The sequence below is a fragment of the Struthio camelus genome, chromosome 2 (genome assembly GCF_040807025.1).
Source record: "Struthio camelus isolate bStrCam1 chromosome 2, bStrCam1.hap1, whole genome shotgun sequence".
Taxonomy (NCBI): domain Eukaryota; kingdom Metazoa; phylum Chordata; class Aves; order Struthioniformes; family Struthionidae; genus Struthio; species Struthio camelus.
In genome coordinates, this window is record NC_090943.1 from 15,538,883 (window position 1) to 15,555,505 (window position 16,623).

Sequence of the window (16,623 nt, forward strand, 5' to 3'; positions counted from 1 at the left end):
TACTCTTGAACAGAAGTTTAGAAACAAAAGTTTTTGATAAGATTTCAGAAAATCTGTGGCAGCTGACATTTGCAGAAGTTTTATCTACTTGGCATCAAATCTATAGGTTTGAAAAGGTTGTAATACCTGTCACGTTTTTGCATTCATCTCCCAGGTTTATATTTTCACATGATTTGAGGACTGGACAGCTGTTTTGAAATCCCTACAAAAATGCTCTGAAGTAATCTATATTATCATAGCAAAGCTCAGGTTTTTAGAAAATGCAGCCGCTGCATTTTCTGGAAAAAAACACACAAAGCATTTTTAAGACTTGACCCTTGATTCCTTCATCTCAATACTTCTACTGACTTCAGGGAAGTCTCAGTGTATGAGGAACACAAAACGGGATGTGATTCCACAGCCTTTAGCTACCCAGGCTGCTTTTCAGTTAAATAATGTAAAGCACCTCCCTACAGCTGTGCTTTTTTACATATCTGGAAGACAATTTCAAAAATTATCGAAGTCTTACTAGGGAATTCAGATATGTAATCATTACTACATTGCTGCAAGTGTCCACATTACTAATTCAGTTATTATTGAACAGCTTCATGGTATACAGTAACTTTGTGCTGCATCTCTTTGACACTGCAAAAAGAACCCAAGAACCCATGAATGACAGTAAAAATGAAGCCAAGCGTACAACCGAGAAACTTGGTATCCTCTTATTTCTAGGAGAGTTATAGTGTAATTCTAAACTGTAGCATTCAACATGTCTCCTGAGTTTCCTCGCTGAAATATTGCAATGGAAATTTTACAGCATCTGTGTTGCTTTTGGAAGCCATCACTTCACATCTGCTGTCTCTGTAGTGTAGAGCTTAAGTTCAGCGTAAAAAGGTACTTTGTAATAAGCAACAGGAATCCTGACAGAGTGGTAATTTACCGACTCACCCAGATCTCCTGACTAGACTCACTCATTTTTACATGCTGTAGAGATTTTTCAATAAGGTCCTTTTCAAGCAGCCAACAGCATAACAGTCACTTCTTGAAATGGATCATCAGGTCTAGCAAGAGACTTTTTAAACCACTGTCAGCCGCGGAGATCGCGACCAGATGACAAACTGTTCATTCCACTTCCTTCACCGGGCAGTCGCCCATGGTTCAAACTCCTAACGCTTTTTCCGTACGGTATTAACTGCTCTAAATTAGCACTAAAATAACCGTCTTTACGGAAAGTTCCGATTTTGTTCAAAAAAAAAAAAGGGGGGGGGGAATGGCCGGGTGCATCTCCCGCGCAGGAGGGCAAGGCCATGCCCTCTGAGGTTTTATCTGTCACGTCTGAATGCGAAAGCTTCTCTCAGGTGTGCGGTGGGGTCGAGAGAAGAAAGGTTTTGTGAACGACTGCAATGATTACATAGGAAACCTGTTTATTGCTTCATTATTGCCCATTTCCTCCTAACTGGATAATCCATGTATTCATTTAAATAAAAAGAAAGAAGTGTAGAGGATCCTGTTAGCAGAGGCAACAAACTTCGGGTTGCCTTTGTGTTTTGTCTCATGTGCTTAACGTCCTGCCGACGCGGATTTAACAGCCCCCCCCCCCCCACACACACACACACACGCGCGCGCGGCCCCCGCGCAGGGCTCCGCGCCGGGTTTGCGTCTCCCGGCTGGAAACCTGACAAAGCACAAAATTTAACGCCACCAAAAATAAATCCCCCCGCAGTGCCACCCTCCCGGCGAACTGAACGGCTTGCTCCCGAGATTACAGTAATTACAGCCCCAGCGTGAGCTCCACACAAGCGCTAAATGAAACAGCACATCAATTAAAGCACAAACGCCCCGTCCCGAGAGGAAGACAACCCCCCGGCACGGCCTAACGAGCGCGGCCCAACCTGCCGGCCGCCGCCCCCGCCGCTCCCCTTAAGGTGGCCCGGCGCCGGGGCGGCCGCGGCCGGATCGCCCCGCTCCCCGCCCGGCGGGAGCTGCGAGGCAGCGAGTCCGCCCCGGCAGGCCGCGCCGGGCGCCGGGCGCGGGCAACGGCGGGCGGCGGCAACGGCGGGCGGAGCCCGGCGCGCGCCTGGCGCCTCAGGCCCCCTCAGGCCCTAACGGCTGCCGGCGGCGCGGCCCGCTGCCCCCGCCGCAGTCCCCGCCCCGCCGCGGCCTCCCGCGGGACCGGCGGCAACTCGGCCCCGCCGAGGAGACGCGCCCGGCTTCGCCGCCGGCCGGACCGGACCGGACCGGCCCGGCCCGCCCCGCGGCAGCCGTTACGCCGTCGCGTCACTCAGCCCAGCCATGTTAGTGCCGCCGCGAACCGTCGCGTAGCGCTAACGCCCTAGCTCGCCTGGGCGGTAGCGCTGCCGCTCGCACGGCCAAGCTGCGCAGCCCTGCCCTGCCCTGCGCGCCCGCGCAGCCGCCGCGCCAGCCCTCCTGCCGGGGAGGGCGCGGGGTGGCGCTCACCTGCTGGGGGCGGGGAGGCGAGCGGCGCCCGGCGGCGCTCCAGCGCCAGCCGCTTGGCCGGCAAACCTGGAGTGCCCTGTGCAAAACCGTGTGTGGACGTGTGTACAGATGTACGTGTACGTTAATAAATCGCCTCGCCTGGCGAGCGCGCTTTTACGTGGCAGCTGCCTCCACGTGAGGGATCCCAGCGCTGGTCCCCAGCCCGGAGCCTGGGCCGCGCCGCGCAGCCGCAGGGCCAGCGGCGAGCGGCACGTGCGGGCGCTGCTTCAAACCTGGTTGGCGTGGGGCCTCGGTACGGTCCCGCTAACACGCCCGGCGGCCTCCCAGGGGACAGCGCTTGCAGGGCTCCGCTCCGCGCGCACGGCAAACCTCCACCACGGCAAAACGCGTGGGAGAAGACAACTTCAGCGCAGAGTCCGGACTACCGCTAAACTTACTGCCGCTCCTCGAACGAGCCTGATTTGAGCAAAAACGCTGGCAGACAAACACCCTCAAGCGGAGGGGCTCTGCGCTTCCCTGCCGCGACCCAGGCACCCAGCGCTGCACGCTGAAGCGCCGCGCTCTGCCGACACCAGCCCGCAGGGCAGCGAAGCCGCCGCCGCCCGCGCCGAGCAGCCGGCAGCGCACGCGGGGCGCCGCGGCGCCGGCTCCACCTTAAGGAGGCCGCGGCCGGCTGGCGCTCCCCGCCCGGGCCCGCGCGATAGGCGGCCGCGGCCGGCGGGGCGGGGCCTGGCGGCGCTCGCTATAAATATTCATGAGAGCGCGGCGGCCGGACTGGCGCTGCCGGGGCCGCGGAGCGAGAAGTTGCGCCCAGGCGCCGCCGCGGCTCTCGGCTCCGCTCCGCTCGGCTCAGGTGGCGCGTTCGCGGCCAGCGGCGGCCCGACCCGGCCCGCTGGCCCCGCCGCAGGGCGAGGACTGGCCGGCCGGCGCCCGCCCGCGGAGCCGGGCGCTCGGGGGGGGGGGCGGCGGCGGCGGCGGGAGGAGCCGCTCCGGCCGCCCCAGCACCGGCAGCGCCGCTGCCCGCTCGGGGCCGGGGGCGTCCGGGCGCAGCGCCGCGCCGCGCCTCAGGGACGCCTCAGCCATCTTGACCGCGCCGCGCCGCGCGGGCGCTGACGGCGAAAGTTGCTGCTCCCGCGCTTCCGCCGCCCGGGGACGGAGCCGGCGCCCCCTGCTCAGCCAGCGCCGCCGGCAGACATGAGACGGCGGCTGCGGAGCCTGCCCTGAGCCGACCCCCGGCGCGGCGCACCGCAGCGCACCGCCGGCCCCGCGGGGGCTGCCCTCCGCCGCCAGCGGCGGCAAGGCGCTGCCGCCCGCCCGGCACGGGGCGCCGCGCCCGCGCCCGCCCCCACGGGGGTAGCCGGGGCCGGGCGGGTGCCGCGGCGGCGCCGGGCTCCGCGCGGCCGCGGAGCGGGGCGGGAGAGGAGCCGGGGCTGCCGGGGCCGCGGCCGGCACTCGCCGAGCATGGAGTGGAGTTACCTGTTGGAGGTCACCTCGCTGCTCGCCGCCCTGTGCCTGCTGCAGCGCGCCGGCTGCGCCGCCGCCTCGGCCGCCGCCGCCTCCTCCTCCTCGTCGGCCAAGGAGCTGTCGTGCCAGGAGATCACCGTGCCCCTCTGCAAGGGCATCGGCTACAACTACACCTACATGCCCAACCAGTTCAACCACGACACGCAGGACGAGGCCGGCCTGGAGGTGCACCAGTTCTGGCCGCTGGTGGAGATCCAGTGCTCCAGCGACCTGCGCTTCTTCCTCTGCAGCATGTACACCCCCATCTGCCTGGAGGACTACAAGAAGCCGCTGCCGCCCTGCCGCAGCGTGTGCGAGCGGGCCAAGGCCGGCTGCGCGCCGCTCATGCGCCAGTACGGCTTCGCCTGGCCCGACAGGATGCGCTGCGACCGCCTGCCCGAGCAGGGCAGCCCGGACACGCTCTGCATGGACTACAACCGCACCGACCTCACCACGGCCGCGCCGCCCGCCAAGCCGCCGCCCCGCGGCGCCCGGCCCGGCGGCCCCGCCAGGGCGCCCCCCGCCGCCGCCGCGCCGCCCGCCGCCGAGGCGCCGCGCCCGCCGCCGCCGCCGCCCCCCTGCGAGCCGGGCTGCCAGTGCCGGGCGCCCATGGTGTCGGTGTCCAGCGAGCGCCACCCGCTCTACAACCGCGTCAAGACGGGGCAGATCGCCAACTGCGCCCTGCCCTGCCACAACCCCTACTTCAGCCCGGACGAGCGCGCCTTCACCGCCTTCTGGATCGGCCTCTGGTCCGTGCTCTGCTTCCTCTCCACCTTCGCCACCGTCTCCACCTTCCTCATCGACATGGAGCGCTTCAAGTACCCCGAGCGGCCCATCATCTTCCTGGCCGCCTGCTACCTCTTCGTCTCCCTCGGCTACCTGGTGCGCCTCGTGGCCGGCCACGAGAAGGTGGCGTGCAGCGGTGGCGCGGGAGCCGGCGGTGCCGGGGCAGGGGCGGCGGGTGCCGGCAGCAGCGCGGCAGCAGCCGGAGCAGCGGCAGGGGGACGCGGGGCAGCAGGCGGCGCGGCCGAGCTGCAGCCTGAGCTGGCCGTGGCCGAGCACGTGCGCTACGAGAGCACCGGCCCGGCACTGTGCACCGTGGTCTTCCTGCTCGTCTACTTCTTTGGCATGGCCAGCTCCATCTGGTGGGTCATCCTCTCCCTCACGTGGTTCCTGGCTGCCGGCATGAAGTGGGGCAACGAGGCCATCGCTGGCTACGCACAGTATTTCCACCTGGCCGCCTGGCTGCTCCCCAGTGTCAAGTCCATTGCCGTGCTGGCGCTCAGCTCTGTGGACGGGGACCCAGTGGCAGGCATCTGTTACGTGGGCAACCAGAGCCTGGAGAACCTGCGGGGCTTCGTGCTGGCACCGCTGCTCATCTACTTGGCCATCGGCTCCATGTTCCTGCTCGCTGGCTTCGTCTCGCTCTTCCGCATCCGCAGCGTCATCAAGCAGCAGGGCGGCCCCACTAAGACCCACAAGCTGGAGAAGCTGATGATCCGCCTGGGCCTCTTCACAGTGCTCTACACTGTGCCAGCAGCCAGCGTGGTCGCCTGCCTCTTCTACGAGCAGCACAACCGGCCCCGCTGGGAGGCCACACACAACTGCCCCTGCCTCCGTGACCAGCAGCCTGATCAGGCCCGCCGCCCAGACTATGCTGTCTTCATGCTCAAGTACTTCATGTGCCTGGTGGTGGGCATCACCTCTGGCGTGTGGGTCTGGTCCGGCAAGACTCTCGAGTCCTGGAGGGCCCTCTGCACCCGCTGCTGCTGGGCCAGCAAAGGTGCTGCTGTGGCCGGGGGCACAGGGGCAGGCACAGGCGGGCAGGCCGCAATTGCCGCAGCAGGAGGACTTGGGGCCGGAGGCGGTGGCTCTCTCTATAGCGACGTCAGCACCGGTCTAACGTGGAGGTCGGGCACTGCCAGCTCTGTCTCCTACCCCAAGCAGATGCCCCTGTCTCAAGTGTGAGGAGGAGGAAAGAGGCCAAAGGTTAGGGAATGAGGGACACTGGCCTGCCTGAAATGCCCCCTCACTGTTTGGTGCCATTAATGAACCCCTAATGGTCCCTATTAGCCACAGCTTGTATAGAACAATGCAGCTGGCAGAGGCCCCAGGCTCCAGCCCCCTCCTCCTTCCCCGCCATTCAAGTGCAGGGAGCATGTACTTCAAGGAGCCAGCTTATTATTTTGCTGGCAGAGGAGGGTAGAGGCTCACCCGTGTCTTGCAGAGGGCAAGGCAAAGCAGCTTCTGATTCACTCTGGACTAACAGCAACTCTTCAGTCATGGTAGGGAAGGTCTTCCTCCCTCCCATGGTGAGGCAGGAGTGCTGGGACTGCAGGTTTTTGGGATGTTAATGACCGGGCAAATGCCTTATTATACAGACTGAATCAAAACATGTCTTAATTATCCACCCCAGATAAATACGGGTTTCCTACATTAAAGGATGTATTTATATAATTATTTGTTACCTTGTACAGATGTGTAAAATATGTATATATCCAAAGCTATACAGTCTGTAAATTTTTTTGTAAAAAAGTTTAGAGGCTACCCCTGTAAGAGCAAATATGAGTATTCTATTTTGTCAATAAAATGACTTTTGATAATTGACTTTCTCAGGCTTTCCCCTCCTCCTGCCCTGACTATTGCAGCTGCTGTGTCGATAGTTGGTTCTAATGCTGAGAGATACAAACTATGAACTACGTTCATGTTCCAGTCACTAAGAGATAGCCAGCTACGTTACAGTAGTGAGATTTGTAGACATAAGGAAAAGAAGTCTTCAGCAAGTCATTCTGGAAAAGTTGCCAAAACTGGGAGGTGCCTTACCCATAGCTCTCTGCTCCATGCATTTTCAATGACGACAGTGTCTTTCAACTGAACCTGCACAAAAGAGTCATCTCACACAGGTTGTTAGGTATGCCTTTTAAAATGAACGTTATTTCAGGAGCGTGAGCACACTTCTCCTGTCTGTTGTCCGTGCTTTTGTAAGCACCTGCCTTTCCAGGGATGCATACTGCTGAAGTGTAAAAGGCTCATGTTTTAAATTTATAGATTTATATTTTACAGCAGAGCAGTGAATTGAAATTTGTTAGAGCAGTCTCTCCTTAACAGATTAAACTAACATCTTAACCTTTCATACTTAACTTTTGTATATCAAATATGGTCCTTTTTTCAAGAGAAAAGGTATTGTTCTTCTGTCAGGACTAAGCTAATTTATTTGAGCAGAAGGCTGTTGAATTAACAGAAGAATGCTTTGGCAATTGTTGAACTTTTTACCTGTCTGCCCAGTGGCTCAGAACATCATTCCTTTAAGAGGAGCTAAATGAATAGGGTTAATCTGTAGGGAACTTGGTTTCTTTTGAGTTTGGGAAAACTTTGATCTTTTCTCTTCACCAAACGTGATGTATAGTCTGAAGTTTCTTTCCCTGCTGCCTGGGTCCTCTTGTTGCAGACCAATTGGCCACCATGGAGCCTTAAAGTTCTTCAATTAAAGGGACGTGGGACTTTTTTTTTATTTTAAGAGGAAGACTTGTAACAGTTAGTGAACACCAGAGGGAAAAGGGAGAACAGCCTTTTAAACAGCTTTTCCCTGCATTGTTAGCCAGACTGCAGGCAGCAAGGCATGGCTTGAAGCATTATAGAAAAGAGCTATGAATGCCCTACAGGTGGTCTGCTCACATAATCTCCCCAATTTAAAACATTTTCCTTTACAGGACAATTGCATTACAAAACTCCCTTCTCTTTTGCTCCTAATTGAACCAAAGAACAACTACAAGATTTTCTTTAAAAAACTCTGTGCCTAAAAAAATCCATTAACTAAATTCTAGTCTGTTTTCTGAACTGGGATTACTCAGAATACCAGAAGTAAAACCTGCATTAGACGTTAACTTGATTCCAGATATTTTTTTATGCCTTCTGCTTATACTCTGTCAAATTAGCAATAATTTAAAAGCAATTGGTTGGGTTGTGTGTTAGCCGTGAAAAGATAGCCCCGGGTCCCTTATTAACCTGTCAATCACGATAAGAGATGGGCAGCTACCCTACTAATGACACAGATATCAATCATTATTTGTGGGAAAAACTTTGTTCTATTGAGCACTGACTTGATTATTGGTGTCCCTTTCCAAGTTCCCATAACTTAATAGATTCCACTTTTACAAAGTTACCAGGATCATAAAAGGAGGAATTGAAAATGCTGATCTCTTCAGCTCTTAGGAGGGAAAAATATTTTAACTTGTCACGTGTGAGGTATGTTCCACCGAGATGTATGCTTGGTGCTTATTTATATACCATTTGACCGGAATTACAATATTGACATATGTATAAACTGATCAGGCCTATTCTGGACTAATGTTTTTTTAACAGTGTAACTTACCTAAAGGAAAACGTTTCCAACAATGCAGTTTTTGCAATATTTAAATCAATGTGACAATTTTCATTGCCGCCTGTGGTTTTAAGGTAGAAGTGTTTTTCCTGCTAGGGAGGTACTACATAGGGAAGCACAATCACTCTCCAGATAAAATCTGTGTTCCTTCCCCTCCAGCGGATTCTAGCAAGGAAGGAAAACAAAACAAAACAAAAAACAAAAAACACCCCACACCCCGAGCCAAAACTACTCTGTGAGAATTTGTTTAGATAGGTCTCTTGCAGGCTGCTGGTACAGATTGCTAAAAGCATTTTTAATAAAAAGATAGGAAGCAGTTCTGTGGCTTAACTTATCCAGGAATCAGCTACGAGGTGCTGCAGGTGAACTTGATCAGAAAAGCTGTCTCAGAACTGATTAGTTTAGCAAGCACTTGGAAGTGACTGAGCAATAGTGTGGGGATTAAACAAGGATTAGACAAAATTGAAATCACTGGAAACCCAAAACTTGGGAAACTACTGGAGAAATTAATTTGCAAGTACAGATTTTTGTCTCATCAGCATCAAACTTGTGTCAAAAAAAAAAAAAAAGCAGGGCATTTAAGTACAAGAAATGTAAATCCATAGTTACACCGAACTTCACTTTTTCACATTATTATGATGCACTTTATCAGACTTTAAAGACAGATGTTCTATGATGATTTCCCCCCCTCCACCCCCAAATGATGAGGTGGTAAAGTTACCAGAAAACCACTGCTGTGAAAGCAGTCCCAGCAGATGGGGACAGACGGACTGAGCGTGGCGCTGTGCAGCCCCACGCAGGAGCAGGCCTGCCGTGGCCAGGGGCAGCATCGCACCCCTGGCAGCTGCACTGCGCTGGCTCACAAGAGATCTAGGGGAAATCTCTACCATCTTATGTGGCTCCACAGCACACCTTGTAGAGCAATATTTTGAAAGCTAGATACAAAACTGCTAACAGCCTCCTAAGGCTAATAGAAAGGTCTAATTGCTCCATTTGGGACGGTGACTAAGCTAGCAGGGAAACACAGGCTGGAATTTTTTCTTCTCTCCTAACTAGCATACCTTTACAGTGGTCCTTCTTTCTGGGACCCTTTCCTGCTTCACGTGTTCCTGCTTCAAAAGGAAATCCCATGCACTACTCTTCTCCTGCTTTAATGACTGAATAATCCTGCAGCCTCCTAAGGAGCCAGCCCAGCTGCCTGTGGGCTTTCTAAAATGAGGCAGAGCAGCCCAGGTGTGCTAAAGGCACTCAGGAGTGACGCTACCCCTGGGCCCTAGTGCTGTTCGCCTTGGAGGTGCACAGAAGTGTCCTGCAACCTGCTGTTGTGCTGGGCACTGCATGAAGCTTTGATAATTATGATTATCGTGGGAAGGAAGGGAATTTGGATGGGGCGGAGTTGGGAAATTCTTCTACCTTGAAATAATGTGAACGTAGCCAGACGTTCTGGGAAACTTTTTATAGATCCTGCAATAAAAGACATATGAAGGCTAAGATTTGTACACAAGGAGTTTTTCTTTTTCTTACACAGTATTTGAAAATCAAAGTATTGTGGTGCTCCCCTCGTAAAGAGTTTTTCCAATGTGCCTTCCTAAGAAGGCCCCACAGATGTAGGTAAGTAACACTGAGGCAGGGGGGCAATTTCACACTTCAGCGAAGCTTGAGAGCCCGGGTTCAGACGCTTAGCTAGACACCTGAAGCTGACGTGTAGGAAAATCAACAACAGTTTTCCACAAGAGGAAATCAGTATTGAAAGCCAAAGCAGAATGCCCACATTTGGAAAGGAATCTGCAGCCACGACGGGAATACCAGAGTTCTTGGGTGAAATCCAGGCCCACTTTGAAGTAAGTGTCAAAACTTCAATACAGGCAAGATATCACTGACTCCAGTACCCGTGTTCAACATCATGATTTTTTTCGCAAACACTATGTGAGCTGCAAAGCCAAGGCTAGCCTGCATAGTAAGTTAACCCCCTTGACCAATAAAGACATGGAACTCCTGGTGGGATACACAAACTGCCTAACGTGGGGGGAAAGCGCAATGGTGAACAAACGTTCAAAAAAGACAAAAGAAAGATGATCCTGGAGTGAAAGCTCACCTAGGTTCAAGATCATGCTGGAGGAAAGTTCAACAAGGCCCAGTCAAACCAGCTTTTGGAATCAAAACCAGTTTCTGAAGCATCTGCTGCAACGTGCCCAGAGCATGCCCTGCTGCTGCCCCCCTTGCAGGTGTTGCACAGCCTGCATTTCGCAGGGCACACACTTTCTTGCCCTGTGTCCGGCCCAGAAACCCTGTGTTCCCAGCAGGAAGCAAGGGGGGAACGGTCCCTTTCCATTCCCCATCCTGACCACACTCCCTCTCTTTCTGCCCTGCACACCAAAACTGGGTGGTATTGAAAAGATAGCACACTTCTGCCTAGAATTAAAGAGGTTTGGCAACAATGGCCACCCTGAAAGGGACAGGATGATCCTTAGAAGAATAAGAATAAAGTGACTTACAGAAGATGGTCCAAGGAAGAAATATTAAACAGGGCAGACTATCTGCATATGGTCATGATTTTCTAGGCAATCTTCAAGAGAACTCAACTACAAATGTTCAGACAGCTCTATTTATTTAAGCTTTTATAAACGCCCATCATTACGGTAATCAAGTATCTGAATTTCACTAGTTCAGCAGAAAGGATCACACATCATAAATGCTACGGTACTACGGAAATAACTAACGTCTGGTATTAAAATGTGGAGCCATAATCTAGGGTGACTAAAGATAGTCAAATCACTTCAGAAACGAGTACCTCAGCTCAAATGCTGAATCAAGCTTTTTGAAGGCTGAGATAACACTTGTCCACTCCTGCAAGTCTCTTACCTAGGATCTGAGAAAGCCTTACATTCACTAGTGAATTAATAGTCGAATTTCTTCTTGGGAGACAAAAATCACAGTAACACCAGACTCAAAACTTATGTGATGAGTCTAGAAAAGGATCCTGGTTTTCCTCGCTTTCTGTTCTGTAATTCCAAGAATCCTCCATTTTACAAGCACGTCTTTGCACACACGTGCCCTCCCCATCCGTTCCCCTCAACAGACACACACATGCTGAGCAGTCGTACCCCCCCATCCCTGGAGTATATGCAGTTTCCCGGACACAGCACCAAGTCTATCACTGGTTTTCAGTAAAGCTGGCACCCTCAGCCAGCAATCCCACCCCTGCCTTTGCAATTCATGAAGAACCCTAGACCTTACGTGGGCCTGGGTCAGAGGTGCGATCCTCTTCATTAAGAACATGAGGGGATTTGATGGAGTTAATTGAAAAGAAGCAGACCAGCCTGTGGCCATCATGGGAGGCTTATTGAACAGTCTGGTAAGTATACAGAAGGACTAATGTTATATCATCTTTTAAAAAAATTTAGAGAAAAATGGCACATTCTTCCCATTCTCTAACACAATTGTGGAAAAGACTATTTATAGCAGTTTCATAGTTGCATCAGGCAAAAAATTGTAGCAAATAATAAACTAATTCTGGTGGAAATCGATGTGCAGAAGAAGCCTGTTTCAGCCTGTGATGGGAAGGGGCGAGGGCCGAGAGCTGAGATTTGAGGTCAGCAGGAGCACGGTGCGGTCTACGGCACATCCAGCAGTGCCCTCAACTGGAGGAAACTGGGAATTTCAGCCTTAGCCACCTTCCCCCAAAACCAGCTGTTGGCTCTAGCTGGCCAGAGCATGCGCATGAGGGCACCTATGGTACAAAGGTGCTTGCACATGAGAGAAAATTAGAGGCACAGGAAACGAGGCTCGTTTTTGTCTGGCCACAGCCTTGCACAGAGAGTGCCACCAAGAGCATTCCTGCTTGCCGGAGCCTCCCTGAGCGGTGTTTCTTCTCACCCCAGGCCTCGCAGGTGTAGAAAAATGTCTCTCTCCCGATCTACTATCAACTAAGGCCCCAGTTTTCCAAACCTTTAAGTGGGGGAATGTCTTGACAGTAGGCTTACTCACGTCGTTCAGATGGCATATGGGACTAGTTTAGAGGTGCCCCTGTAGCTCAGGTAGAGCTAGGTAGAAGTTCGTGTCTGCAGTGCCTAAAAAAAGAGGAGGCCACTTACGATCCCCAACTGCTGCATGCACGGACCTCGTCTCCAGGCTTCCCCCTGGTTGCTGAGGGGTCATTCCCCTTTTGCGTCACCCCCTCTCACTGGTTCCCCCTTATTTTCCCTGTCACCATTTGCTGTTTTCCCAGTGGTCTGCAGCCACCAACCCTCTCAGTTTCTACTCTGTAGCTGAACTGCTCTGTGCCAGAGTCCATGGCTTAAACCCTTCCAGCTTTCCTTCCTTTTCGGTGGGTGCTACAAGGGCAGTGCACCCCGGGGCACCTGCTCCCTGCAAACGGAGGGAGCTGGGTGCCAAGCGCTGCGATCCGGCCCGCGAAGCAGCGAGCCCTCCTACCGACTGAAGTCTGCACCTATGTATCGCCCAGACCCGCTGGCCGAGCTACTATCATTCCTTTTTGAAAATGTTGCTTTCCAAGAAAAATTGAAATGTAGTCAGAAAGGCACAATTAAGTTATGATTCAGACCCAATCTACTATAGAGCAGAAAGCGGAGCTATTTCATTTGGACACTGCCTGACTGTTTTAATGTGTTTCAGAAAAAAAGGAGGTTCTTTTCCAGTCATTTCTGCTTTGATATAGTTGACTTGTTAGATGCTTTTATGATGGTTTTGAGTGTGTTAACTACAATTGGTTGGTATTCTCTTTCCTCCAAACATTTCTCTCTGCTAAAATACACCTAACTTAACATCTTTCACAAAGAAGTGTTAGTTTCAGTTATTTTTTCTACTTGAAAATGTCAGCAAAAGAAACATGTAAAATGACTTGAACAACCCACTTTGTATATCCTCTGAAATTAGAAAAAAAAAGTCTTTTTATGCTGTATGAACTGTTTCGTTTCAAAAAGTTTGTTAACGATGATACCCTCATAATTTTTCAGTGGTTGAAATCTAAATGACCTATTCCAATATGAATAAGAGAATATCGCATTTTGACTTATGAAAGCAAAGAAAGACTGGCTTTCTGTTCAAATGCAGGATAGGAATAAAATTAAAACTAAGTTTTTTGAAGGGGAGGGGGAGCGTTTCCCAGCGAGCTGCGGCTGCAGCTTTCGCGCGGTGCGTGCTTCTGTACGTTGCTGCCATCTGGAGCTGCCGGCTCACAGCACGCCAGCGCAGGCGAGATCAGCAACTGCACTCCTTTTTTTTTTTTTCCCCTCCCAAACCTGTTGGGCAGAAAACACAATTGCAGCTCTGATTTCTAAGTCCAAATTACTTTTTTGCAAAACTCTGGGGAGGGATATTTCGGCTGTAACAACTAGGAAAACCAGCTTTTTCCAGCATATAGAGCAGGGCACTAGGAACTGCCAGATCAGGAAACCACGGAGACCCACAAGGAGCTTGGTTGCTGCCATCCTCTAGCTCATTAGTGTACACGAATTGTGTGTGTTGTTTTTAGCAGCTAAAGAGTTATTTATGGCTTCTATGTTCTCAAGCCAAAGTGAGTGAGGGGTGCAACCAGGGCAAACGCATCAGAGCAATGCAAATCACTGACAAGGCATCATGAATGCAAGCTGAGCAGAATTTAAATACAATCCATGAATGAGAGGAAAGATTTGCATGAAGGAAAGAATCATTAGAATCTGATTTAACAAGCAGTATATAAAATGGGCCTTTGCAGCTTAAAATGAAGCAAGGCACATTCACGTTATACATTCTTAATGAAAAAAGAAAGCAAAATCACAAAAAACTAGTTTATTAGCAGAGCTTGGAATAGAAATGGTTTTCACAGAATACCTTTAGATCCCGATTCGGAAACTTGTGCTTGATTGCTTTCTTGAATAGGAGCGGATCATAAGCATGTCGGGTGGTAAGGAGTGTTTAAGCGCATGCCAAAGTCCTATTGATTTCAGTGAGATTTTAAAAGACGCTTAAAGTAAGCCTATGCTTAAAAGTTTTCCTGAACAAGAGTGCTTTCCTGAATTAGGGTTTAACTCATGAATTTATGCAGTGCTTTCAAACATAATTTCTCCTGGGAAAATAGGATTGATGGGAATAAAAAAGTACATATTTCTGCACATCTTAAAAAAAAACTTAACAAAGACTTATTCAGGGACAATTATTCGGGGAGAATTTTCTGTAAGGTTCAAAAGCCAACAGCAAAAAATCTGTGGAATTTTAGAGTAAATAATATTTGTAGTGTAACTTTCATAGGCCCTACAAAGCTTTCATCCTAAATTATGGAAGATTTTTAGTCTTGTTTTTAGTACTATATAGGTAATGGCAGTCTCTTAGATGAAAAGGGATATATTATTTTACAGTAAGTGACATTAGATTCTGTCTTTGACAGAGGTAAGAGAAACTGCCTTTAAGACAGTCCTACAGACTATAATTTCCAAGTAGTGGTCACAGACACCAGGTAGAACAAATTTTGGTTTAATATCTCATAAAATGCAGTATGTACGTCCACCTCTAAGTATCTTGCCTTTTGAAGTAATGATTGAGGTGGGACTGAGGTAGCATTTCATAAGTTTTCAGGGTATTGTAGCAGAGACCTGCAAGAAGCCTTTTTGAAATCTAGGACGTATACGACCACTGCGGTTTTATTTTTCCATTTGCTGCTCTTTTCCTAAATATTTCGACCATGAAAATATTTGTCACATGCTATTCCAGGGCAATAGCGATGGTATTCTCCTGACTTTGCTTTCTCTGTCTCTTTTATTGAGCTGAAACAATACTCCATTTAGTGAAAGGTAAACATCCTTTACAGTAGTACATCTCCAGCTGTTGCTTAAGTAACTCTTGATGTTTTGATGCATTCATTTTCGCACTTTTTTTTCCCTGTTACTGCTTTGTTTAGGTGAAAGCTGGGGTTCAGTTCAAGATTAAGACAGCCAAATGCAGGTAAGTGTTTAAATATGGTTTTGTTTAGGTGAGCTAAACTCCTGTTGCAGTCAACGGCATTTTAGTAACGCAGCCAGTAGGTCCTGCAAGGTGAGTTAGTTCACTCTGAAGGAGACTTGGGGACCTTAATTCAATTTCCCAGACAGAGGCATCTGGTGATACTTGAGGTGCCCTGGGGAATCCTGTCGGGTTTCTACTCGCCACTCCAAAACCACATCGGTGTCTTGTAGTTCTCTGTCGTGTCTGAAAGTCTCGGGTGAATATCTGATCTACCCTATGGCAGCTGCAGTGATCTAGGATACCTGTGGGGGGGGCAAGTGATTCAAACCCCAGCTGGCTGCTGTCTCAGTCACCCTCCAGTGACTGTTTTGAGCAGATCTCCTCGGACTCTAGTGGGAGGTCGGACACTGAGCTCACAGGGAGGCACCTAAATGCAGGTGACTTACTTAATCTTGAGCTTAGTCCTGCCAAGAGTTTGGTGATTCTTTCCATCAGTTGCTTCATTGTTGCCAGATGTTAGCGTTTTCTCAGTGCTATATTCTTTCATTGCAGGGTCCTCAAGTTTTACACCGTTACACCTTTACCCATGTTCTTAGCACAATTTCTAGCTTTGATCCTTTGACAGAGAATAAGCTTCATGGCCACAGGTGCTGGCCTGTTTGGCCCTCTTAGAAACACTGTGCATTGTCTGCTAAGAGTTTGGTAGGAGTTATTCTTGATAGGGCCTTTAACTTATGTAATCATAATTTATGGAAAGGACGTTATTTTATTATCACCTCTTTTGGCAGCCTCCTCATCTGTGATGATATCCATGTACTTTCTTCTGCTTTTTTTTGCAGCATATTAACTTCCATGTTCTTTATTTTATGCTTTAAAATTTATTTTGCTGCTGCTTCATTTCCTGGCAACATTTTAGGGAGGTTATCACTTATTTTGGTTTGCTTCCTTTTTTTCAGTTTTCCGTATACTCATTTATCCAGACTTCAGGTTGGCTTAAAGCACAAATGATATATCTTTAAGCCATGCAAGTTCCATTAGTTCCTCTAGAGAGCAGCAAATATGTTCAAATAAAATTATGAAAGGAAGCCCAATACCCAGGTCTGGCATTTTAAAGCATTGTCCAAGAACTGTCCTAGCACTAGCACATGGTGTGGATACAGCCCCGTACCCCGCATAAAAGCCCTGCTTGAGCCTAACCACCAGCACCTTATGGCATGGAGGGGAGGGACCTGGGCTGTGACCTGCATGTGGTACCACGCTTGGACGAAGCTCTGTCGGCTATAAAACTTCCTCCGCATACGTGCCTGTCTCCTAACTTTGGAGGTCAGCATCTACCCCGACAGACTCAGTTTCCTGAATGTCTA

General features: G+C 50.6%; 1 protein-coding gene and 1 long non-coding RNA gene across 7 annotated transcripts in view; one reads left to right on the forward strand and one right to left on the reverse strand.

Moving 5' to 3' along the window:
* Positions 1 to 3,016, reverse strand: part of LOC104150003 (uncharacterized) — a 189,912-nt gene extending 186,896 nt beyond the window's left edge. For all 6 annotated transcript variants that reach the window (XR_011139551.1, XR_011139550.1, XR_011139549.1 and 3 more), the window contains exon 1: positions 2,874 to 3,016. This is a non-coding gene — a long non-coding RNA (uncharacterized lncRNA). The remainder of the gene's footprint in view (positions 1 to 2,873) is intronic.
* Positions 3,017 to 3,837: 821 nt separating this feature from the next.
* Positions 3,838 to 6,546, forward strand: FZD8 (frizzled class receptor 8). Its single transcript, XM_009683967.2, has one exon. The coding sequence runs from the start codon at positions 3,898 to 3,900 to the stop codon at positions 5,905 to 5,907; it is 2,010 nt and encodes a 669-aa protein (XP_009682262.2). The 5' UTR covers positions 3,838 to 3,897; the 3' UTR covers positions 5,908 to 6,546.
* The last annotated feature ends 10,077 nt before the right edge of the window (positions 6,547 to 16,623 follow it).